Genomic DNA, 26,728 nt, shown 5'->3' on the forward strand with positions numbered 1-26,728 from the left:
TCCTCTTTTACATGCGAGTACTGGGGCTCATGGTAGCCTCCTTCGAGGCAGTACCTTTATGCCCAGTTCCACACCAGAGTCCTGCAAAAGGAGATTTTGACAACATGTGACAAATCTTCGTTGTCCCTGGATCGGCAGATCCAGGTGAGCCAGCCAGTCAGAGACTCTCTGATCTGATGGTTGAGGTCCTCAGTGATTCAGTCCGGAAAACATTCCTTCCTCTGAAATGGTGATCACTACGGACGCCAGTCTATCAGGCTGGGGTGGAGTGATGGGGATTCAGTCGGCTCAGGGCTTCTGGTCGATGTAAGAATCCAAGTTGCCGATCAATCTGCTTGAATTGAGAGCGATCAGGCTGTGTCTCCACACATGGTCAATGTGTCTTCAAGGGCGTCTGACCAGGAAACAGTCAGACAATGCCACGACTGTGGTGTACATAAATCACCAAGGGGGAACAAGAAGCTCAGCCGTTCCTCGGGTGGTCGCTCACATAGTTGGGTGGGCAGAGCGGCACGTTCCGGCCCTGTCGGCTATTTACATCCTGTGACAGACCTAGCCGGAACAGAGGCTGTTGGAGGGGGCAGAATGCGAGCCTCTTGCCTTGCGATTATGGGCCCTCGCATTTGGGGAAACGGTTGCTCTTTGTGAGCTGTATGCCGGGGTACCCCTGAGGTGGTGTTACTTGGATTCAGATCTATGTCTCCCCCCCCCCCCCCCCCCCCCAAGACACACAGACTCTAGATATGTATTTGCCATATTAGCAATAGACTGAATCACACTGTTGGGACACAAACTGTTAGCTGCTAATGTCATCAACTCCAGCCACCTGTTTGTTGTGTAAATGAGTCTAGTCTGGCTTGTAGGAGTATTTACACATTGTTGTTTGTGCTAATTAAGTGTCCGTTCACACAGGGGCAACTCCGATCCGACTTCAGGTCGCCCCTAGTCGCATCAGGTCGGACAACATTTAAAAAGCAATGTAAGTGAATGAGAGCCGTCTTAATGCACACTACTGAAGTCGCTCCGACTTCAGAAAAGGTTCCTGTACTACTTGAATCCGACCGGTACCCATTGATTTCAATGGAGGTCGCCTCCAAGTCGGATCTCCGTCTATACCGAGGCGACTCTCACAGAATTATCAGCTCTCAAGAGGGCACTCCACGCCAAATTTATGAAAACAAATTTGGCGTGGGTTCCCCCTCCGAGAGCATACCAGGCCCTTAGGTCTGGTATGAATATTAAGGGGAACCCCCTACGCCGAAAAAACGGCGTGGGGTCCCCCCCAGGTCCATACCAGACCCTTATCCGAGCACGCTACCCGGCCGGCCAGGAAAGGGGGTTGGGGACGAGCGTGCGGCCCACCCCCTCCTGAGCCATACCAGGCCACGTGCCCTCAACATGGGGGGTGCCTTAGGGAAGGGGGAGGCCGCGCGCCCCCCCACTCCAAAGCACCTTGTCCCCATGATGATGAGGACAAGGGCCTCTTCCCGACAACCCTGGCCGTTGGTTGTCGGGGTCTGCGGGCGGGGGGCTCATCGGAATCCGGGAGCCCCCTTTAATAGGGTGGGAGGCCGGTATCCGGGGGCCCCCTTATGTGAATGAGTATGGGGTACAATGTACCCCTACCCACTCACCTGTGAAAAAAATGTAAAAAAAACACAACACAGAGATAAAATAGTTTATTGCACAGCTCCGGGGGTCTTCCGTCTTCGGGGTCTTCTCGCCGGACTCCTCCGCTATCTTCTGCTAGCTCTTTTGCTAGCGGAGGAGCCCGGCTTTCTTCTTCATCGCCGCCCTCTTCTTCCGACTTCGGGGGTCTTGTCCCCCTCTTCGGTTCTTCTTGTCGGGCCACCACTTCTTCTTTCAGCTCTTTTACTAGCGGTGGCCCGGTCTTCTTCTTCGGTCTTCTTCTTCGGTCTTCTTCGGTCGTCTTCTTCTTCGGTCTTCTTCTTCTTCGGTCTTCTTCTTCTTCTTCGGTCTTCTTCGTCTTCTTCGGTCTTCTTCGGTCTTCTTCGGTCTTCTTCGGTCTTCTTCGGTCTTCTTCGGTCTTCTTCTTCTTCTTCGGTCTTCTTCTTCTTCGGTCTTCTTCTTCTTCTTCTTCGGTCTTCTTCTTCTTCTTCTTCGGTCTTCTTCTTCTTCTTCTTCGGTCTTCTTCTTCTTCGGTCTTCTTCTTCTTCGGTCTTCTTCTTCTTCGGTCTTCTTCTTCTTCTTCTTCGGTCTTCTTCTTCTTCTTCTTCGGTCTTCTTCTTCTTCTTCGGTCTTCTTCTTCTTCTTCGGTCTTCTTCTTCTTCTTCGGTCTTCTTCTTCTTCGGTCGTCTTCTTCTTCTTCGGTCTTCTTCTTCTTCTTCTTCTTCTTCTTCGGTCTTCTTCTTCTTCTGGGGCAGGGTCACCATGTGACATCAACCGGCGACCCCGCCCCTTGTCCCTATATAAGTCACCGCGCACCGCATCTCTGGCATTGTGGCCGGAGAGAGCGTCGAGTCAACATCTCCAGAAGAAGAACGGAAGGCGGTGACAGAAGACCGGGCCACCGCTAGTAAAAGAGCTGAAAGAAGAAGCGGTGGCCCGGCAAGAAGAACCGAAGAGGGGGACAAGACCCCCGAAGTTGGAAGAAGAGGGCAGCGATGAAGAAGATAGCCGGGCTCCTCCGCTAGCAAAAGAGCTAGCGGAGGAGTCCGGCGAGAAGACCCCGAAGACGGAAGACCCCCGGAGATGTCCAATAAACTCTTTTATTCCTGTGTTGTGTTTTTTTTTTTTCCACAGGTGAATGGGTAGGGGTACACTGTACCCCATACTCATTCACATAGGGTGGGGGGCCGGTATCCGGGGGCCCCCTTATTAAAGGAGGCTCCCAGATTCCGATAAGCCCCCCGCCCGCAGACCCCGACAACCAACGGCCAGGGTTGTTGGGAAGAGGCCCTTGTCCTCATCAACATGGGGACAAGGTGCTTTTGGGGTGGGGGGAGCACGTGGCCCCCCCTTCCCCCAAGGCACCACCCCATGTTGAGGGCACCCAGCCTGGTATGGCTCAGGAGGGGGGAGGCGCACGCTCGTCCCCACCCCCTTTTCTGGCCGGCCGGGTAGCATGCTCGAATAAGTGTCTGGTATGGATCTGGGGGGGACCCCCACGCCGTTTTTTCGGCGTAGGGGGTTCCCCTCAATATTTATACCAGACCTGGCCTGGTATGCTCTCGGAGGGGGAACCCATGCCAAATTTTTTTCAGAAATTTGGCGTGGAGTTCCCTCTTGAGAGCTCATTCTCTGATTGGCCGCGGCAAAAGTCGCCTGGCCTGGGGCGACTTAAAGTCGTGTTGTAAGTCGCCCCAAGTCGTGTTCAGGTCGTGTCCAAGTTGCCTCCAAAAGTCATGTTGAAAGTCGTGTTGCCCCTGTGTGAACGGACCCTCAGTGAGCTAGGAGACAGTCTTACCCTGAAAAGTCCTATCCCTCAGACAACTAGTTTGGATCAATGATTAGATAATTAGCTCATGCTAATTAGGTTAGGTTTTAGTCTTCTACTGTATTATAAATACTTGTCATTTTGGTTCTAATAAATCAGTCCATGTTGAGCAGCTAAGCAAGTGTCATCTTGTTTTGTGCTTGTGAGCGGTTGGAATATCTGATATCTATGTTCAGACTTAGGAAGCGGTATACTGACGGAAGCACTCAGAGTGTGGGATTGGATCCGTCACACATCCCGGGGGTGGAAAATTGGCAGGCGGACTATCTGAGATGCTGGACTCGGGAGAATGGGCATTGCATCTGGAGATATTCTGGCTGTTGTGCCTGAAATGGGGCACACCAGATGTGTATCTATTGGTCTCTCGCCTCAATCGGAAGGTGCCAAGATTCTTGTCCAGGATAAGAGATCCGCGGGCAGACGCACTGGTGGCTCCGTGGGATCAGTACCAGCTGATCTACGCCTTTCCTCCGCTAAAACTGTTACCACGTCTGCTTCGCGGAGTGGAAGCCGAGGGGATCACAGTAATCCTGGGAGCCCCAGATTGGCCTCGGCGGCCCTGGTACGCAGTCCTGGTGCATCTGGTGGCAGACGTTCCCTGGCAACTGCCGCTGCGAGAGGACCTCCTATCTCAAACAGAACATATATCATTGTACCTGGAAGGCCTATATCCATGTGTGAGGAGAAAGGGTGACATCCGCTCCTTTTCTATATCCAGGATCCTGCTGTTTCTTCAGCAAGGTGTAGACCAGAAGTTAGTGTTGCGCACCATTAAGGGGCAAATTTCAGCTCTGGCTGTCTTTTTTTTTTTTTCTGCGACCTCTGGCATCTCATTCATTGGTGAGTACCTTTGTTCAGGGAGTACGACATGTAGTCCCTCCGGTGCGTCCACCGTTACCTCCGTGGGATTTGAACTTGGTGTTGTTAGCACTTCAAAAGCCGCCGTTTGAGAATATCGGTGATATTCCCTTGTTGACCCTTTCACAGAAAGTGGATTTCCCAGTGGCCAGAACATCAGCCAGGAGGGTTTTGGAATTGGCAGCCTTGTCCTGCAAGTTGCCTTACCTGGTCATCCACAGGGATAAGGTGGTGTTGCGTCCCCAACCGTCCTTTCTACCAAAGGTGGTCTTGGCTTTTCATATCAATGAAGACATTGTCTTACCATCGTTGTGTCCTAAGCCGAAGAACCCTAAAGAGGCAGCCCTTCACGCTCTCGACGTGGTTAAGGCTCTAAAAGTGTATTTTGTCTGCCACAGCTCCCTTTCGGAAGTCAGACTCGCTGTTTGTTTTGGATGGCTGGCCCAAAGAAGGGTATGGCGGTCTCGTCTGCCAACATCTCTAGGTGGATCAGACAGATTGTAGTACAAGCCTACGCCTTGAAGGGGCAGGTGCCCCCCTTTCCGGTCACGGCCCACTCTACAAGGGCAATTGGAACGCCTTGGGCCTTCTGACACCAAGCGTCAGTCACTCAGGTGTGTAAGGCGGCGACCTGGTCGTGTGCCCATACGTTTACCAAGTTCTACAGGGTAGATGTTGGTGCATCGGCTGATGCCTGTTTTGGCCGCAAAGTTTTGAAGATGGCCGTGTAGTTGCAATTGAGATTTTTTGCTGGTTTTTCGATAAAAACGCAGTACTGTTTGTTAATGCACTGTTGCATTACTTCCACAAAGGTTTGCGGTGTTGGGGATCTCTCCTGTTGAGAATACCCGGTTATATGGCGGTGTGTTTTTCCGTACACTGCTGTTTTTTGTGGGTTTAGTTTCACTAGTTCCCACTTGCCATGGTGGATGAAGTTTTAATGCTGTTTTTTCCCACCCCTCGTTTTGGCATTGCTTGGGGACGTCCCATTTAGTTACAGAGAGGAGCTGTGTTGGTCAGTGAATATAAGAGAAAATAGGATTTTTTGTACTCGCCGTAAAATCCTTTTCTCTGTAATTCACCGACCGACACAGCACCCACCCCTCCTTTTCTCTACGTTATACTGCTTGTTGACGTACTGAGTCTGCTGGGGCAGCAGGGAGGGTTGTTAGCACAGGGTATGCCCTGTGGGTGGTACTGACAATTCTGTATATTGTGTTAGAATTTTGACTAGTTCTCCTAGTGGCAGGCTAACAAACCCATTTAGTTACAGAGAGGAGCTGTGTCGGTCGGTGAATTACAGAGAGAATGATTTTACGGGGAGTACAAAAAATCCTATTTTTTTAGTGGCTATAACGACAGCATGAAGAATTAGCGTGCTTCAAGCCTTGTCAATCAGGGAGCCATTTTTTTTTTTTTTCTGACAGAATTGTTCTGAAAACAGACTTTTTTACCGAGGGTCGCTTTGGTCCAAAATCGAGTTCAAGAGATTACACGAACTACATTTTGCTCTAATCTATCTGGAAAGAAGGAAGAAGAATTCCATACTTTGGCTGTTGAGAGCAGTCTTAAGTTGCCTCGAAAGCACTAAGGACATTAGGAGTTCAGATGCATTATTTGTTTTATATGCTGGTAGTAAGAAAGGAAGACACGCTACCAGGGGAACCATTGCCAGATGGTTGAAAATTGGGTATTACAGAAGCCTATTTCTTTTTCAGGGCAAGAGAGTCCAGTTTGTATTTGGGCTCATTCTACAAGAGCTTTGGCGGTGAGTTGGGCAGAGAAAGCTGTTGCCACCTCATAACAGATGTGTAAAGCAGCCACGTGGACGAGTCTGACGACCTTTGCCTGTCCTATATAGGTTAAACCTCCTGATCAGGCTTTTGGAAGTAAAGTCTTGCAGGCTATTGTCCCACCCTAATGGGGTGAGTTTCAATTATCCTCTCGGGTTATGTTCTGAAAGACGTTTTGGTAAAATTCAAGTTAGACTTGCCTTGTTTTCCAATAGTCTTTCAGAACAGCAATATTCTGCCCTTTTGTTTTGCTGTATACTATGACATAACTATTGCTTATGTTTCAGCCAGGCATGGAGGTTCTCTTCAAAAAACTGAAGGCAAGCTGGGTGGAGGACTCCTATTAAACATTTGGATAATGAGGTATTTCCTGGAGCCATGAACACTTGGTGCTGTCCTGAAACACTATTGGAAAACAAGTAAACAGTAAGTATAATTTAAGTTTTCAGATACAGAATTTTGGGTTTTCATTAGCTGTAAGCCATAATCATCTTCTTTTTTATTTATTTTTTTATTTTTTTTTAATAAATGCTTGAGATGCATTATCTCACAAGTGAGTACATCCCTCACATTTTATTATATCTTTTCATGTGAAAACACTGAGGAAATGACACGTTGCTACAATGTAAAGTAGTGAGTGTACAGCTTGTATAACAGTGCAAATTTGCGGTCCCCTCAAAATAACTCAACACAGCCATTAATGTCTAAACCGCTGGCAACAAAAGTGAGTACACCCCTAGGTGAAAATGTCCAAATTGGGCCCAATTAGCCATAATAGTTTTTTGAAACTATTGCTGCTTCCCTCAGAGACCACCTGTAGTACGTCACAGGACACAGAGCCTACTCCCCTTTGTTGGATGCTGGCTTGCTACAAAACTGAGTACTTCTTATATGGGAGGGATATATAGGGGAGTGCTCTATAGGTACTTGATAAGTAAGTAGTAATATTCTGACTCTGTGTCTTGTGTTGGGTAAGTACAAAAATCCAGTTTTTATTCTTCAGGGTGTCTGCTTTCAGAAAATATATAAATGGTGCTTTAAAGTAATTGCTAACAAAAATGCAGATTTTTTTGAGTGTGAACATTTTAAACCTTGCCCAGGAGACAAGTGGTTAAGTTAATCTTTACCAAAAAAGCACATTATTCACTCGCATATGGGTATAGCAACCTTGCATGCTAAACCTACTGCTACTTTAAAAAAAACGTTCTTATCATACATCACGGGACACAGAACCATAGTAGTTAGTATGTGGGTTATAAGCCACTTTGAGGTGATGGACACTGGCACGCCCTGAATTTAAAAGTGCACTCCCTATATAACCCCTCCTTGCTGGGGCTAGCCATGCAGCTGGATCCATTGAAAGTGTTTTTTTTTTATTTATTTATTTTTAATTAGCCCAATTTTTTTTTTTTTTTTTTTGTGAAACGTAATGTTACGCCGAGTAAATTGATACCCAACATGTCATGCTTCAAAATTGTGCCCGCTCGTGGAATGGCGACAAATGTTTACCCTTAATCTCCATAGATGACATTTAAAAAGTTCTACAGGTTGCATGTTTTGTGTTACAGAGGAGGTCTAGGGCTATAATTATTGCTCTTGCTCTATGGATCACGTCGATACCTCACATGTGTGGTTTGAACACTGTTTTCATATGCAGGCACTACTCACGTATGCGTTCGCTTCTGCGCGTGAGCTTGGCAGGACAGGACACGTTTTAATTTAAAAAAATGTTTTATTTAACTTTTTTTTATTTTTACACTGTTTAAAAAAAAAAGTCTCTGTTATTCCTATTACAAGGAATGTAAACATCCCTTGTAATAGAAAAAAAACATGGCAGGTCATCTTAAATATGAGATCTGAGGTGAAAAAGTCCTCAGATCTCATATTTAGACTAAAATGCAATAAAAAATTTTTTTAATTTTTTAAAAAATTGTCCATTTAAGAGCTATGGGCAGAAGTGACATTTTGACGTCGCTTCTGCCCAGCAATTGTATGGAGACGGATGGGGGGCCATCTTCCCCTCACTTGTCTCCATACTGAACAAGCAGCAGGACGCAATTGCTTTCACCGCTGCTGACAGCTCCGGTAAGTGGCAGAAGGCCCCGGATCACGGCGGGGGGGGCCTCTCCCACCACCGATCAAAAGGGATCTTGCGGCGAATCCGCCGCAGGGACCACTTTTATCTTGTAGCGGGCCGCCCGCTGAAGAAGAGGATAGATAGAGGAGGAAGCGAGCTGCTTCCATAACAACGATATTCCTCTTCAAACAGCCGCCGTAAAACTGTAGCGGGCGGTTCATAAGTGGTTAGATTCCCAAAAAGATGAAAAAATTTTACTGGATAAATATTGAAAATTATATTAACATATACATAAAAATGCTGAGGGACAAGAGGCGGGAGATGACACATTTCTCTCAAGGGACCAGGAAGAGGCTGATGTCTCCTCTTCCGAAAAACTTAATACGAAAGGATCAGGTTCGCAGGAAAGGTTGTTGGTACAGTCTCTCACTGAATTGGTCCGCTCCACTTTTTTACTGCTAATAAGGGCAGTCAATCTGTTAGTTTTTCCTATCCATTCATGGCTAAAAAAAAAAAGCTTATGTATTCTGAGTGAGAGCACCCAGATGAACAGTGTTTTTTTCCTCCAAAAATGTTTTTTAAAAATACTTCATCCTATGAACGAAGAGTTTTATAAGAAATGGGGATTTCCAGCATTTGACGCTGCTATATCCTCTGTAAACGAAAACCTGACTTCAGTTCAGTAGACCAATGCTCATATGCTAAAGGATCCAACAGATAAGAAGTTGGAATTCCTTTTTTAACTTCTTGAGACCCGCGCTATAGCCGAATGACGGCTACAGCGTGAAACCTGCTTTGCCGGGGCTACGTCTATTGACGTCATCCCGTGCACGAGAGGCCTGCGTGCCCCCTGAGGGGCGCGCGCAGCGCGCTCTGTGATCAGCGAGTCTGAGACTCGCCTGATCACAGATCGGAACAAGGGGTCGATCCCGACCCCTTACCACGTGATCAGCTGTCAGCCAATGACAGCTGATCATGTGATCACAACAGAGCCGGTAATCGGCTATTTTTCCTCTGTCAGCGCGAGGAGAAAAAAAAGCCGATCACCGGCGGCTGTGATCGGGACATCAGTTCCGATCACGGCGAGCTAGGGACAGCTCATCAGTGCCCACCTGCCCCCTGCCAGTGCCACCTAAAATATAGCAAAAAATGCCACCCATCAGTGCCCACAGTGCCACCTATCAGTGCCCACAATCTGCCTCGCACACAAAGTGCTGCACCTCAGTGCCACATATCCGTGCCCATCAGTGTCATGTACCAGTGCCCATTAGTGACGCCCAGCAGTGCCACCTATCAGAGCCACCTATCATTGCCCATCAGTCCCATCTATCAGTGGTACCTATCAGTGCCCATCAGTGTCGCCTTATTTGTGCCCATCAGTACTGCCTTATTTGTGCCTATAGGTGCCACCTTATCTGTGCCTATCAGTGCCCACCAGCGCCGCCTCATCAGCGCATTTGAATAAAGGAGAAAAATTACCTGTTTGCAAAATTTTATAACCAACTATTAAACATGATTTTTTTTTTTGCATCTTTTTTTGTTTGTTTAGCAAAAAATAAAACTCGCAGTTGTAATTAAATACCACCAAAAGAAAGCTCTATTTGTGGGAAAAAAATAACAATTTAATTTGGGTACAGTGTTGTATGGCTGCGCAATTGTCATTCAAAGTGCATCAGCGCTGAAAGTTGAAAATTGGTCTGGGCAGGAGGGGGGTTTAAGTGCCCAGTAAGCAAGTGGTTAAAAGCTATATTTAGCTCGTAGGTTCAGCCTGCGCTGGCAGCGATCAGAGTATCTCAGTCATAAAAGGACCAGTTTATAGAGGTACTCAAAATTATTCCTGATCAGCAGGCCCAAGATTTGGCCAGGATATCAGAGGCGTTGTGTTTTACAGTACACGCTATAAAAGATTCTATTCTCCAGGCCTCACGGCTCATGCTAGGGCTGGTACATGTGCGTAGAATCCTATGGTTGAAAAATTGGTCAGCCAAAGCACCATGCAGAGGCTCTTGGCCAGTTTCCCATGGTTAATGGTTATTTGGAGATGATCTGGATAGGTATATCCAAAGAATTTCTATTACCGGTTAAAGAGAAGTTTAAGCATTTTTTTTTTTTTTTTAATTCTGCTACTTCTCAGGGGCATCAGCCTCCAGGCAGTCATGACTCAGGGCCAGTCTCGGGGTCAAAAGAGGCCCTGGGGGAGGAAACCCACAAAAATACCAAAGCTTCCTTATGAAGGGACACCCCCGCTCGCTCGAGTGGGGGGGGGGGTTTCCGCAGTTTTCCAGGGTCTGGTAGGAGCCATGTCAAGACAGATGGATGGTTTCCTCAATTTCTCTAGGTTGCAAAATAGAGTTCAGAGAGTTCCTGTCTCGTTTTCTCAGGTCAAGCGTTCCCAGAGATCCATTGAAAAAGAAGTCTCCCTCTCTAGCTTTGGACCATCTCTTGTGAGTGATATTGGTGGTCTCCTTGGTAAGCAAGGATTAGGGTTTTATTCAAACCTTTTTGCGGTTCCAAAACCAAACAGAGATGTCAGACTCATTTTAGATATCAAAGATCTAAACTGTTTTTTGAATATCTGTTGCTTTTGCATGGAGCTAATCCGATCAGTAGTCTCCATCCTACAAGGGGGAGAATATCTGGTGCCAAAATAACATCAAGGATGCTTATCTCCATGTGCCGATTTTCTCCGCTCACCAGAAATTTCTACGCTTCAAAGTAGAAAATCGTAATTTTCAGTTTATAGCTCTGTCTTTCGATCTAACTACTGCACCTTGGGTATTTAGACCACAAATGGTTACTTGGAAACCAGATGCTTCAAAATGCAGAATTGACCAACATGTTTCACAAAGTACTTCATCAGGGCTCTGCATTCCAACAATAGTGTTCATCTGCATTACATAAAATGTATGACAATTCATTAGTACAGTATCAATATATACATTATACATACATTAATAATAATTTAATATATAGAATGTAATGTATATAATAACATCATTAAGCGCTCACCTAGTCTTCTAAAACATGGGACGCTCTGCTGCCACCTCAAAATCATGATCACCCATGATTTTATGCTATTTAATTACAGGCTGCTATAGTATATCTTTGGCATGAGATTGCAATCCTTTGATAAGGAGTCCTCTATATTAATTATATTTTATTTATTTGTACGTTAAGTACCTTGCTTTGTAATCCTATAGATTTCCCTTGGCTGAGATCCAATAGTAGCACAACCAACTTTCTCACTGGCTATCCTCGCTGGATCTGGCTTCCAGCGAGAATCGGCCACTGTGGTGCCTGGTGATGGGTGATCATAGTTTTGAGGTGGCAGCAGAGCGTCCTGTGGTCTAGAAGACTAGGTGAGCACCTAATGAAGTTGTTATTTAATACATAGAATGTAATGTATATAATTATTATGATTATAAGTGTAACATAGAGGACTCCCTATCAAAGGATTGCAATTTGATTGCAAAGATATACTATAGCAACCTGTAATTAAATGGCATATACATAGGTGTGGGTGGGCAGTTGTGTAGGGGGGAGGGGGGATATGTGTATATGTACTCAAACCGAATCGAAACTAAATTACAAAATTAGTACAAATATTAAATCCCTGTATGGCACTAAAACATAAAGTTGTTAAAGCCACCCCATCAGTTGACCCCCCACATAGAATAGTGGCTGCACCCCCCCCCCATCATATCCTACAAAGAGCCAGGCCTAAGGTGTTGGTTCTCACCTAATAAAGCATAACAGCGTGCTTAAAAGCAATTCTTCTGGGAGAGCACAAGAGTGGAAATGTGCGATAACCGCACATTGGCAAGCAGATGTGTGTTGGCAGAGCACCGGTACCCCCATCTTTAATGTCCATGATCCCACCGGACGTGATGGGTCCATGCTGACCCCTGAAATCCGGTCCGGGCTTCCCTGGTGACGCACATGCCCACCATCAGCATGGATAGCCGCGGTGCGCCGGCATAATCTCTCACATGCAAACAGCACGGGGAGGATGCGAGCAGGGTGAAGAGAGAACTTCCCTCCCCACTGCCAAGGACGCACAAACCTCCCCACTAATAGATGCAGCCCCGAAAGGTGCCCATGATGGGCAACCAGAAAAAGTGGATGGACAGCAATCCTCCATTTAAAAGGACAATATAAAACAAAACCATAACAAGATTAGAGAAATAAAAGGGAGAAAAATTACACCATAAAGACTACCAGTCTATAATAAAGTTATAAAGTGCCTATATACAGTAAGCATATCAGTACATAGGCATAGAGTAAAAATGCCTTACATGCGCCTATAATTAACACCATGGGCATTTATCCATAGATGGAAGAAATAAAAATGCCCATAGGTGATCATGATTTTGAGGTGGCAGCAGCGCGTCCCATGTTTTAGAAGACTAGGTGAGCGCTTAATGATGTTGTTATATACATTACATTCTATATATTAAATGATTATTATTAATGTATATATAATGTTTATATTGATACTGTCCTAATGAATTGTCATACATTTTATGTAATGCAGATGAACACTATTGTTGAAATGCAGAGCCTTGATGAAGCACTTGGGGAAACATGTTGGTCAATTCTGCATTTTGAAGCATCTGGTTTCCAAGTAACCATTTGTGGTCTTTAAAGCGGAGGTCCACCCTAAAGTGGACCTTCCGCTCATCGGAACCCTCCCCCCCCTCCGGCGCCACAATTGGCACCTTTCAGGGGGGAGAGGGGTGCAGATTACCTGTACAGTACAGGTATCTGCACCCACTTCCGGGATAGCTCTCTGTGGAAAGGGGCGTAGATTACGCCCCTTTCCGCAAGTGCTCGCCCCTTTCAGCAAGTGCCCCGCTGCCTGCTGGGAAACACACAGATCCCAGAGGCAGCGGGGACCGTCCTTATTGCGCAGCGCGACTCGCGCATGCGCACTAGGGAACCGGGAAATGAAGCCGAAAGGCTCCATTTCCTGATTCCTATACCCAAGATGGCGGCGGCAGGACCCGAGAGACGATCTAGAGATCGGCTTCGGGTGCCGACATCGCGGGTGCGCTGGACAGGTAAGTGTGACTATTTTAAAAGTCAGCAGCTGCAGCTTCAATATGTATTATGGATGCGTTTTTAGACATCAATAAAAGTATATATTTTTTTATTAAATTGGGAGTGTTGGTGCTGACCCTAGCTACAGACACTATATCTCAATTTAAACATCCCACTCCATATGAAGGAGCGGTGTCTCCTTCATTTTAGTTTTCTCTTTCGTTCATTGACAGACAAAGGTTTAGGGCTGCAACTAACGATTATTTTCATAATCTATTAGTTGGCCGATTATTGTTTCGATTAATCGGTTAATACCCTTAAAAAAAAAAAAAAGTGGGTCAAATTGACGTTCATTTTCAACCACAGTGGCAGGAAAATTTGGAAATAGAAAACTTCTTGGTCAAAGGAATTTTCAGACAGTGTATGGGGTTTTTGTTCAGAAATGAAGTGAAAATTTCAAACAAAATTCATTCAGCGAATGTACAAAGATTTTTCATCTGAATGTTCTCACCTGAAAATTGATCTGTGAAGCCAGCATAAGGCTTGGTACACACCTATGCAGTTTTTGCTTTTGATATGTTTCTGCAGTGCTTTTTGCTGTGCGTTTTGATTTTTGCGCACGTGATTTTACTGCAATTTGCGTTTTTTGCGTTTTTTGGGGCAGATTAAAAAACACAAATTGCTGCAAAAACGCATTACACGCTTTTCTGCAGCTTCTCCATTGAAGTATATGGAACCAAAAAAGTACCTTTTTGCGTTAAAAGTCCCTGACCCTTTCCAAATACGCAGCGGCTGGAAAAAAGCACAAATATGAACGTGTCCCATAGGAAACCATGGAAATGAACTGTAGTGCGTTTCTGCAAAAAGCACCAATAAACATATAGATGTGAACCTGACCTAAGATGTTAAGTAACATAATGGGTGTTAAAAAGACTAAAATTAGCCCTTTATAGTACAAAAAAAGCAGATAATCACTACTGGAAGGGGTTCATTTTTTTTACTGTAGAACAGTGAAAGTAATATTTACAGTAGTGATATTTTTGTACTATAAAGGGCTCATTTTATTTTATTTTTTAACCCCATTATGTTACTGGCCGATTAATCGATTATGAAAATAGTAATCGATTAATTTCATAATCGATTAGTTGTCGATTAATCGATTAGTTGTTTCAGCCCTACAAAGGTCCATTAATCTTGACCGCAGGGTTATTACGCCACCCTCAGGAGGGGACTAGGCAGAACATGTAATGCATGTGAAAAGCAACAAAACTGTACAGTTTCGCCCAGGGGAGGTCCCTCTGGTAATAACCCCTCAGCCTGCTTCCTGCAGCTAAGTTTTTTTTCTGCCTAGTCAAGGAGAAGTAACTAGGCTCCTTGCCAGGACCATAGGATTTTTTCTGGATTTTTGCCTTTTGCACAAGATTTTAAGATCCTGTGATCTTCTATCAACAGCCGGCTGGGTGACAGGTTGGATAATATAGATCCTCGTAGGTCTCTCCAACCTGGCCATCGAGTGTGTGCAGGCCCTAGCTATGCGCTGGGTCGGCCACGACATGCCTCTCGGGCTCCAGGGGCGGCCGGTGAGCGCAATGCTCCGGGGCATACATATGACTGGACTACCGATGTCTTTGTCACAGTTGGCCGTGGCCCGCAGCCACCCCGTACTGCTCGAGTGTGGGTCTGTGATGGGATGCCTCCAGTTGTGCGGATGGTAAGTACAGCTCTCCCTGCCTCGGCAGGACAGAGCAGCTGGGCATTCCCTGAGATGTCTATTAGGGGGTCCCTCTTCTCCCTTTCTTCTCTCCCTGTCCCTGTTTTCCCTCCCCCAGTACAGTTGTTTGTTGACCATTTTCTGTTAGCCTCTGTGAGAAGCATAGTCAGCGGCCATTTGCTCGGAGTTTGTTGGCAATTTTCCCTGTGATTTTCTTTTTCTATACAGGACGCCTGGTGGCCATTTTCTTGCCTCATCGTGGTTTTTCTTCCCAGCGCTGGTTCCTGTACCTCAGAACAGCTCGTTTTTGTCCTGGACACTTGGGAGCTGACACTAAACACAGCCATCAGTAACAGCATGGCTCAGTGCTCAGTCAGGGTGGTGAGTACTGCGGTGGGGGCCCCTCAGTCTGTAGCAGCTAGGAGGGTGGGATTGAGCACCTTGTCCTAAGTCCCCAAGAGTGGCAGACAGGGTGGGTCAGCATGGCATTAGAAGCTGGTGTTTCTTCCCCAGACCTCCCTGCAATTGCAACCGGCTCATCTGCAAACAGTGCAGTGCCTTTGGACGCTTTGTCGGCGGCCCTTGAAAAGTTTGTTGCCAGGGTGGAGGCATTGTGCGTGCGCAAGGGGGGTAAAAAACTACCCCTGCCCCCGTCCTCCGGGAGAGTTCTGACTCAAACTCGGCCCCGCAGTGACTGGCGGCCCCTGCTCTGATTTGTCAGAGGACGCTGACCAGGACCGATCGGACAGTGAAGATGATTCAGTGTCCGGGTCCACGCAGGAAAAATCACTAGTTGGAGCACTTATCACTGCTGTGCATTATACCCTGAAAATACAGGATGCGGCAGGATCCTCTGCCGAGGTGGCGGCCCTTTTGGGTCCCGTAAGCCAAACCCTAATGTGTTCCCGTATCTGATTTACTTTGATAAGTTCATATACAAGGAATGTGGAAGCCCACAACAGACCTGTTTGGTCCCTAAAAGAATGGCGGTGCATTACCCTTTTGAGGAGAGACTTCTCAAAAATTGATTGGCTCCCCCGGTCGTGCACTCCCCCAGTATCCAGGTTAAACAAAGTAACTACGATCCCGGTAGAAAGGGCTCCTGCATTTAAGGACCCTACTGACAAGAGGGCCGAGGCAGTGGCCCAGTCCATGTTTACGGTAGTGGGGTCAGCAATACAACTGGTACTGGCCACGGCATTAGTGTCGCAGACCCTTACTGAGTGGGCAAAACTATTGCACTGTGAATTTGAGAAGCCGCAGTCTTCTTCAGTTTGCATGAATCTAGCAGACCACTTAGTGTAGGCCTTAAGTATGTCTGTGACGTGGCCCTGGATACACTTCCTTTGCTCTCCAGAGCATCAGTATCAGCAGTGGTGCTGCGGCGCCTGATCTGGCTGAAATGCTAGTCTGCGGACCAGGCATCTAAAAAAAAAATAAAGAGGCTTTGACGGATTTGCCCTTCCTTGGCTATTTGGAGCCTCGCTGGATGACATAAAGAATGTCACAGGTGGGAAGAGCACGTTGTTCCCACAGTCCAGGAAGGGTAAGGATCCATGCCACAGGCAAGGGTCCTCATTTCCGCTCGAGGCTTTTTCGTCCGCCCCGAACCAGGTAAATGCTCCCAGTCCGACAGGGCAACTACTGAGGGACAGAAGCCTCCCTGGACTCGCAAGCAAAAGTGCTACCGCATGAAGGTTTGCCCCTGCCCGACACATGGGTGGGGGGGTCTCCTTTGGGGGTTTGCAGCTCGTGGGCCTCTTGGCCCGGGTCTGCGAACTGATTTCATCGGGCTACAAGATGGAGTTCCTCTCTTGGCCACCAAACCGATTTCTTTCCCTCCAGTATACCCTTAATCCCGGCTCGCCGGGAGGCCCTATTTAGGGCAGTAAGGGACCTGCTCAGCCGTGGGGTGGTAGTGCCTGTTCCAGAAACGGAAAGGTTTCAGGGATTCCATTCCAATCTGTTTGTAGTCCCCAAAAAAGGAAGGTGTACGTCCAATTCTGGTCCTAAAAGCCCTCAATTGCTTTGTGAAAGTACAGTGGTTCAGAATGGAATCCATTTGCTCCGTAGTCGCTGTACTCCATCAGGGGGACTCCCTGGCATCTGGATATCCAGGATGCGTACCTGCACATACCCATGTCTCACTATCTCCTTCTGAGAGCAGCTTCCGCCTCAGAATTAAGGGAGGATGTGACAATCACCATGCAAACCTTACAGGAATTTGGGTGGGTGTTGAACCTCAAAAAGTCGGTATAGGTGCCGACCCAGTTCCTGGAGTACCTAGGCCTACTGCTGGACTCCGTGGAAGCGAGTGTGTTTCTTCATTCAGACAAGCTGCAGACTCTGAGCCATGGTGAAGCTGTTGATAAACCGCAGGTGGTTGTCGCTGCGTTTCTGCATGTGAGTTCTGGGCCTCATGCTTGCCTCCTTTTTGAGGTGGTACCGTCCCACAATTTCACACCAGAGTCTTGCAGAAGGAGATATTGTCAAAATGGGACAAATCTCCGTTATCCCCTGATCGGCAGATTTGGCTGAGCCAGTTGGTCAGGGACTCTTTTCTGGTTTCCAGCCCTTTGGTCCGTGAAATTATTCCTGCCTCTTCATTGGACGGTGATCACAACGGATGCCAGCCTGACCGGCTAGGGTGAAGTATGGGAGTTCAATTGACCCAGGGCCTCTGATCGGTAGCCGAGATTCCTCCCTCGACCAATGTGCTTGAGCTTCGAGCGATCAGGCTATGCATCTCCACATGGTCGATGAGACTATGAGGTTGTCCGATCAGAATCCAGTCAGACAACATCATGGCGGTGGCATATGTCAACCATCAAGGAGGAACAAGAAGCTTGGCTGCAACTCGGGAGGTTACTCACATCCTTCAATGGGCAAAGCGACACGTGTCGGCCGTATACATCCCGGGAGTAGAAAACTGGCACGCGGACTATCTAAGTCGGCAGATCCTGGACCCAGGAGAACGGTCACTGCATCAGGAGGTTTTTAGGCTTCTCTGCCTGCGGTGGGGCACACCAGATGTTGATCTTCCTGCCTTTTGGCTCATTCAAAAGGTGCGGAGGTTCATGTCCAGGACAAGAGATCCTTGGGCAGACACGTCAGATGCGGTAGTGGCTTCATGGGACCAGCTGATCTACGCCTCTCCTCCGCCAAAACTGTTACCACGCCTGCTCCGCAGAGTGGAGGCCGTGGGGATTCCAGTAATACTGATTGCCCCAGATTGGACTCGGCATTGTTGATATGCCAACCTGGTACTCCTGGTGGTGAAGGCTCCTTGGCAGTTGCCGATGCGAGAAGACCTTCTGTCACAAGGTCCGATACGCCATCCTGCTTTACCGTCGCTGGTTTTAACGGCATGGCTGTTCAAAGCAAGGTGCTAAGGAACCGAGGTCTGTCGGACCCCGTAATTTCCACTATGCTAAGGGCACAAAAATCTTCTCGGAAGATAAACCATCATACGTGGAAAGCTTATATCTCCATGTGTGAGGAGATGGGGTGGCGTCCACGCACCTATTCGGTGTCCAGGATCCTGCTGTTCTTACAGCGTGGAGTGGAATAGAATTTGGCCTTCAGCACCATCAAGGGACAGATATCAGCCTTGGCTCTTTTTTTCCCCCAACGACCCCTGGCGTCTCACTCATTGGTGAGCACCTTTTGTGCAAGGGGTCCGGCATGTAGTCCCTCTGGTGCGTCCACCCTTACCTCCCATGGGATCTGAACCTGGTGCTATCGACACTTCAGAAACCGCCATTTGAGAACATCAGGGAAATTCCCTTGTTGACTTTCTCAGAAAGTCATCTTTCTAGTGGCTATTGCATTTCCGCCAGGAGGGTTTCTGAGCTGGCGGCCTTGTCACGCAAGTCGCCCTAATTGATTATCCCCAGGGATAAGGTGGTGTTGCGTCTGCAACCTTCTTTTCAGCCGAAGGTGTTTTTGGCCTTCCATCACAATGAAAACATTGTGTTAGCATCTCTGTGTCCTAAGCTGACACATCCTAAGGAGGTGGCCCTCCATTCCCTGGATGTGGTTCGAGCTCTAAGGGTATATGTGGCTGCCATGGCTCCCTTCCAGAAGTCAGATTCTCTGTTAGTTTCGGTGGCTGGTCTGAAAAAAGGGCTGGCGGTCTCGTGCACCACCATTTCCAGGTGGATCAGACAGATCATGGTCCAGGCTTACGCCTTGAAGGGGCAGGTGCCCCCCTTTCCTGTCACGGCCCATTCCACCAGGGAATTGGGGCCTCTTGGGCCTTCCGACATCAAGCGTCAGTTTCTCAGGTGTCTAAAGCGGCGACTTGATCGTCCGTTCACATTTTCACAAAGTTGATGTCTGCTTTGGCCGCAAAGTCTTGCTGGCGGCCGTGTAATGTTACAATTTACACTCTCTTTTGTTACAGAAAGTTGCAATTTAAATGTCAATGCATTCTGATGCATATGTTGACTGAAAGTTCTGATGTGGTTGGTTCAGATGGTGACTCTTCCGTTGGAGAGCATCTCTGGCTGTGGGGGAAGTTATGTTTGCTGTTCCCACCCCTCGTTATGACACTGCTTGGGGACGTCCCTACGGTCAAGATTAATGGAGTTGTGTCCGTCAATGAACGAAAGAGAAAATAGGATTTTTGTACTCGCCGTAAAATCCTTTTCTCTGAAGTTCATTGACTGACACAGCATCCTCCCCTCCTATTCGTTTACGTTATACTGCTTGTTGACATACTGAGCTGCAAGAAGCAGGCTGAGGGGTTATTACCATAGGGACCGCCCCCTGGGCGGAACTATATAGTTCTGTTGTTTTTCACATGTATTGCATGTTCTGCCTAGTCCTCTCCTGAAGGTGGCAAAATAACCCTACGGTCAAGATTAATGGAGCTGTGTCTGTCAATGAACTTCAGAGAAAAGGATTTTACCATGAGTACAAATATCCTATTTTTTCTCCATTCAGAAGGTGTTTTTGCGCCAGGAAAGGATCAGTTCCATAAAGAAACAGATTCAGTTGGTCAAAATAAAGAAGAATCCTTCTGTTCGACTTTGCATGAATATGGTGGCTTCTTTTGAGGCTGCTGCAAAACAGTATCCTATCAACTTGGAACAAGAAGGTCCAAGCTTTGGACTTTCCAATGCGTTTATTCCCCAAAAGTGCATCAGAGCCTCAATTGGTGGTTGATATCCAAGAATCTTCAAAAAGGAAAATCTTTTCTACCAGTTATCTGGAAGGTGGTAAGATGCCAGCCTTCTGGGTTGGGAAGTAGTCTTGGAAGAAGTGTCTGTCCAAGGGAAATGGTTCAACTCAGAGATGATCTTGCCCATCAATATTCTAGAGATTCGGGCAGTACGCCTGGCCCTAGGGGCCTGTACATTCAGACTACAGAATTGTCCTGTCAGGATCCAAATCTGACAATGCCACAGTAGTGGCCATTATCAAATCGCCAAGGGGGCACGAGAAGTTGTGCGGCCCAGAGAGAGGTGAATCATTTTCTTTCTTGGGCTGAAAACATTTGTCTATGAACAATTTTCATTCCAGGGATAGAAAATTGGCAGGCGGATGACTTGGGTTACCAACAGTTGTTCCCGGGAGAATGGTCCCTTCACTCCAAGCATCTTTCAGTCAATATGTCAAAGATGGGGAGTTACAAATGTGGATCTGTTTGCGTCCAGGTTCAACCAGATCGACAACTTTGTGTCATGGACAAGGGACCCGGTGGCATACGGAACAGATGCCATGGTTTTTCATGGGGTCTGTTTTCACTGATCTATGCGTTACCTCCTATTCTGCTGCTTTTGCGCCTTCTTCACAGGATCAAGCAAGAAGGAAAGGAGGTGTTTCTTGTGGCTCAGGAGATCTTGGTTTGCAGAGATCGTAAAGATGGCGGTAGGGGACCCTTGGACCTAACCACTATGGCCAGACCTTCTCTCGTAAGGTCTGGTATTCCATCCTACCTTACAAATGCTAATTTAACAGTTTGGCTATTGAAACCCACATTCTGAAAGACTATGGGCTGTTGGCTTCAGTAGTTTCTACTTTGGTTAATGCTAGGAACTTGCCTGCAGAGTCATATACGATAATGTCTGGAAGGCATAAGTCTCCTGATCTGTATCCAGAGATTGGCATCCCAGGAAATATGTCATAGGTAGGATGCTTGAATTCCTACAGATGGGATTAGAATTGAAGCTGCCCTTGAGTACTATCAAGGGTCAGGTGTCGACCTTATCAGTATTTTTGCTTGCCGATACTTGCTTCATTCTCTCTGGTTCGTAACTTTTATTCAGGGGGTAACACAGATTAATCCTCCAGTTAGCTCACCCCTGAAGTCTTGGGACTTAATTTTAGTCCTGTCAGCATTACTAAAACAGCCTTTTGAACCAATATGAGATATTTCCTTGGTCCTCTTGATGAGGAAAATTTATTTTCTTGCCATATCTTCTGCTAGAAGAGTATCCGAGTTGGCTGCTCTTTCTTAAGAGCCATATTTGATTATTTTTAAGACTAAGGTTATATTTCAGCCTAACCCTAAATTCCTACCGAATAATATTGTTCTGCCTTTATGTTTTCCAGAACTTTGTTCTGTGCAAGAGAGATCACTACATTCTCTTGATGTGGTGAGAATGGTCAAGCTCTACTTGAAAGCGACCGATCAGATTTGTAAAACAGTTGTTTTGTTTGTGTTGCCAGACAGTCCTAAAAGAGGACAGGCTGCGTTGAAATCTACTATTTCTAAGTGGATTTGTCAAGTGATTGTTCAAACTTATGGTTTAACCAGTTGCCGACCGCCGCACGCCGATGTACGTCGGCAGAATGGCACGGGCAGGCATAAGGGCTTACATGTACGTCCCTTGCCTCCCGCGGGTCGGGGGCCCGATCGGGCCCCCGCCCGGTGCCTGCGGCGGTCGGTATTCGTTCGGGAGCGATCCCGGACGAGGGGACGGCCATTCATTCATGGCCACCCCCTCGCGATCGCTCCCGACGAATAGAAATCCCCCGTGACATCACTTCCTCTCCTGTAATGTAAACACAGGAGAGGAAGTGATGTATTCTCTCCTCCGTGTCGGTATTTTTCGTTCCGACACGGAGAAGAGCGGATCGGTGAGTTGCACCAACACTCTACACACACAGTAGAACATGCCAGGCACACTCACACCCCCCCTTTACCCCCCGATCACCCCCCAATTACCCCTGCCCCCCAGTCACAGTGACACCAATGTCATTTTTTTTTTTTTGCATTGGTGTCATTTGTGACTGTAATAAATGTTAGGGCAGTTAGGGTTAGCCCCCTTTAGTTCTAATGTACCCCCCTAACCCCCCCAATAAAGGTTTAACCCCGTGATCACCCCCCGTCGCCAGTGTCACTAAGGCTGGGTTCACATTGCAGCGGTTTATGAGAACGAATGTGATTCGCACCGCACTGCAGTGCAAATCACATCCGATCTCTGTGCGATTCGAGTTCAGCCATTCGCTGCACCCGCCACACCCGCCGCACCCGCCGCAAATTCGCACGGGACCCTTTTTTTGGCCCGCAGCAGAATCGGATCGCATGGGTGTTCACACCATGCGATCCGAGTTTGCAGATCGCACTGCGATATGCGAACTGATCTGGGGGTGTCAGTAACATTTCACTGACACTCCCAGCAGTTCGCATAGGGCAGTGTGAACTGCCGCCGGGAGGCATGCGATGCGGGAACCCGCCGCGGATTCGCGGCGTTTCCGCATCGCTCCAGTGTGAACCCAGCCTAATAAGCGATCATTTTTCTGATCGCCGTATTAGTGTCACAGGTGACGCTAGTTAGGCAGGTAGGTATTTAGGTTCGCCGCAGCTTTTTATAGCGCCAGGGACCCCCATATACTACCGCATAAAGCCCCCTGATTGCCCCCTAGTTAACCCTTTCACCAGTGATCACCATATAACTGTTACAGGTGACGCTGGTTGGTTAGTTATTTTTTTATAGTTTCAGGGCACCCGCCATTTATTACCTAGTCTCACTAGTGTACCCCTAAATTTAGGGGTGTCTACTTTCCAAAATGGGGTCATTTGGGGGGGGGTTTGTGCCATCTTGGCATTTTATGGCCTTCAAAACTGTAACGCCCTTAGAAAGCCTGAAGGCGGTGCTTGGTTTTCGGGGCCCCGTACGCGGCTAGGCTCCCAAAAAGTCCCACATATGTGGTATCCCCATACTCAGGAGAAGCAGCAGAATTTATTTTGGGGTGTCATTTCACATATGCCCATGGCATGCGTGAGCAATATATCATTTAGTGACAACTTTGTGAAAAAAAAAAAAAAGTTTGTAATTTTCCCGCAACTTGTGGCAAAATATAAAATATTCCATGGACTCAACATGCCTCTCAGCAAATAGCTTGGGGTGTCTACTTTCTAAAATGGGGTCATTTGTGGGGGTTTTGTGCCATCTTGGCATTTTATGGCCTTCAAAACTGTAATAGGTAGTGAGAAGTGAACTCAAAAATTTACGCCCTTAGAAAGCCTGAAGGCGGTGCTTGGTTTTCGGGGCCCCGTACGCGGCTAGGCTCCCAAAAAGTCCCACATATGTGGTATCCCCGTACTCAGGAGAAGCAGCAGAATTTATTTTGGGGTGTCATTTCACATATGCCCATGGCATGCATGAGCAATATATCATTTAGTGACAACTTTGTGAAAAAAAAAAAAAAAAAAAGTTTGTAATTTTCCTGCAACTTGTGGCAAAATATAAAATATTCCATGAACTCAACATGCCTCTCAGCAAATAGCTTGGGGTGTCTACTTTCTAAAATGGGGTCATTTGTGGGGGTTTTGTGCCATCTTGGCATTTTATGGCCTTCAAAACTGTAATAGGTAGTGAGAAGTGAACTCAAAAATTTACGCCCTTAGAAAGCCTGAAGGCGGTGCTTGGTTTTCGGGGCCCCGTACGCGGCTAGGCTCCCAAAAAGTCCCACATATGTGGTATCCCCGTACTCAGGAGAAGCAGCAGAATTTATTTTGGGGTTTCATTTCACATACGCCCATAGCATGTGTGAGCAATATATCATTTAGTGACAACTTTGTGTAAAAAAAAAAAAAAAATTTTTTTTTGTCATTATTCAATCGCTTGAGGCAAAAAAATAAAATATTCAATGGGCTCAACATGCCTCTTATCAATTTCCTTAGGGGGTCTACTTTCCAAAATGGGGTCATTTGGGGGGGTTTGTACTGCCCTGCCATTTTAGCACCTCAAGAAATGAGATAGGCAGTCGTAAACTAAAAGCTGCGTAAATTCCAGAAAACGTACCTTAGTTTGTAGATGTGACAACTTTTGCGCAAACCAATAAATATACAATTATTGACTTTTTTTTTACCAAAGACATGTGGCTGAATACATTTTGGCCTAAATGTATGACTAAAATTGAGTTTATTGGATTTTTCTAATAACAAAAAGTAGAAAATATCATTTTTTTTCAAAATTTGTGGTCTTTTTACGTTTATATCGCAAAAAATAAAAATCGCAGAGGCAATCAAATACCATCAAAAGAAAGCTCTATTTGTGGGAAGAAAAGGACGCAAATTTTGTTTGGGTACAACATTGCATGACCGCGCAATTACCAGTTAAAGCAGCGCAGTGCCAAATTGTAAAAAGACCTCTGGTCATTTACCAGCAAAATGGTCCGGTCTGAAAGTGGTTAAAGAGGAAAATTCCTCCTTTTTGTAACAGCTTACCTGTAAAATCCTTTTCTTTGAAGTACATCACAGGGCACAGAGGTCCCTCTCTTCTTTGGTATACGCGTGCGTTGCTGTGCTACAAAACTGACGTACTCCCACCAGTGGGAGGGGTTATATAAGGAGTGCACTTTTTAATCTGGGCGTACCAGTGTTCATCACCTGAAGGTGGCTTATAACCCACATAACTACTATGGCTCTGTGCCCGTGATGTACTTCAAAGTAAATAATTTTACAGATAAGCTGTTGAAAAAATTAAATTTCCTCTAAATCTTGTGCAGCTTGTGATTGCTCCATTACAAGTGGGTGTAAACCCTCTCCTATACCCAGTGAAGTGAACAGCCTCAGATGATACAGAGATTAAATACATACATATGTTTTACAAGTATATCTGCAGTCTTTCCCTTTCTATATTCTCTGGAAAGTGCACATTGTGTTGGAAATCTTTCTTCCTGTTTCAGCAGTGGGTGTGTTGTCTGGGCATACACTGTGTGGGAGCTGATTGGAGGAAAGACACACACCACCCCCCTCTACATAAGCAGAGGAAATAAAAAAAAACATGCAGGACTCTCCCAATGCATATTTCCAGCTGCTTTTATCTCCTGCGTCTGAGAACTTGTCAGAAGTTATCATGCTTATAATGGGAACGGAGCAGCAGAAGACATGGGACTTTGGTGAGATATAAGTAAACACAGATATGTGCCCAGGTCAGATTTTATGAATGGAGTTTACATCCACTTTCAGTCTACACATTATTTGACTTTTTAGTTTTATTATTCTGCTTAGTCCATTGGGTAATTAACTGAAATATAAGTAAACAAGGTCCTAACCAGCCTAACCCCAGCTTTTGTTACCTTAAGTAGTTTGAGCCCAAACAAACTATTTGCTTTACTAATTGCTGCAGCTATATAAATTGTATAATCAGCTGAATACAGTATGTGTTCCAGCAGCAGTATGGGGAATTCTGTCTTGTTCCCAGAGCAAACTTGAGCACTTCTCAGCCATGCACAGAAAATCTTGTATATTTATGAATTAATGCCAGGTTTTCTCTGATTTGGCTGGATCCAAACTATTTAGGCCCCTTTCAGATACAGTGGATCCATCCAAGTAGAATCCGCCTGCTCAGCGGGGAATCTCTCCTCTAAGCAGGCGGATGACAGGTCCGTGTCTGCTCCAGTATGCAGAATGGACACGGACACAGCCCTCTCTCCTCTATGGGGCCATCAGATGTAAACGGACTGCATGTCCATTTCCATCCGATTGTCATCCGATCCACTGGATGGATGCCGAACATATCACTATATGTCTATTTTTAGCAGATTTTATGAGATTGAATGCCCAACTGGTGTATGTCTGCTGTCCCATAGAGAACAATGGACGGTCCTGTCAGGTTTTTCAGGCGACCCGAGTGGTCCGCTGGTGTAAAAGGCTTTTTCTGTATCAGGTGGTTACCTTTTGTGCTATACTCCTTACTCTTGCACCTGTACCTAAAATCTTTCCTAGGAGAAATATAAGAGGTGCCATTGCTGTTCTTTGTTTGTTTTCTTTGGCACTGGTTTTAGTACTTTTTGATTAACTTGGAACAAAGTAGGCAGATCTGGAAATTTACATAAGTCAGACCTTGTTATCTGAATTCTAGTTCTGGGTCAGTAACTAAAAACATTTATGGAAGTCAAAGTTGCCATTATAGCTAGACAATTAGCATTTTCAGAAGATGGTCGGCTATGGCAGCTTCCATGTCTGTTTCGCAAAAGGGGGTCTGTTGAGCCTCGCTATCATTCTGTTGTCAGAACCAGTATGAAAGTATTAAGTGCTTTTACAAAATACAGATACTGTGCATTACATCTGTAGCATTTTTAACATTGATATTTGAACCCTAATGGTTAGGCATGAATTATAAATAAAGCATGGCTCTATGTAAACTTTAAAAACATCAACTTCAACCAATTGTATTAAACTTTAACATATTTTACAGGCACTGGAAAAAAAGGGAATCGGTCATCTTGCAGAAAAAGATTTGAAAGAGAGAAATAAGCGGATCCAAGAAGATAATCGCTTAGAGCTGCAGAAAGTGAGTGACAATCCAAATCCGTGTACTAGGAGAAAATGG

General features: G+C 46.3%; 1 protein-coding gene across 2 annotated transcripts in view; it reads left to right on the forward strand.

Annotated features, from left to right (window-relative positions):
• CACTIN (cactin, spliceosome C complex subunit) overlaps positions 1-26,728 on the forward strand; it is a 666,706-nt gene that overhangs the window by 80,191 nt on the left and 559,787 nt on the right. For both annotated transcript variants that reach the window (XM_077475728.1, XM_077475727.1), the window contains exon 3: positions 26,594-26,689. In XM_077475728.1, coding sequence (XP_077331854.1) covers positions 26,594-26,689 — 96 coding nt within the window. The remainder of the gene's footprint in view (positions 1-26,593; positions 26,690-26,728) is intronic.

This window comes from Lithobates pipiens, unplaced genomic scaffold (assembly GCF_037356315.1).
Source record: "Lithobates pipiens isolate NorthernLeopardFrog02 unplaced genomic scaffold, aLitPip1_a1.2 Scaffold_13, whole genome shotgun sequence".
NCBI classification, from domain to species: Eukaryota; Metazoa; Chordata; class Amphibia; order Anura; family Ranidae; genus Lithobates; species Lithobates pipiens.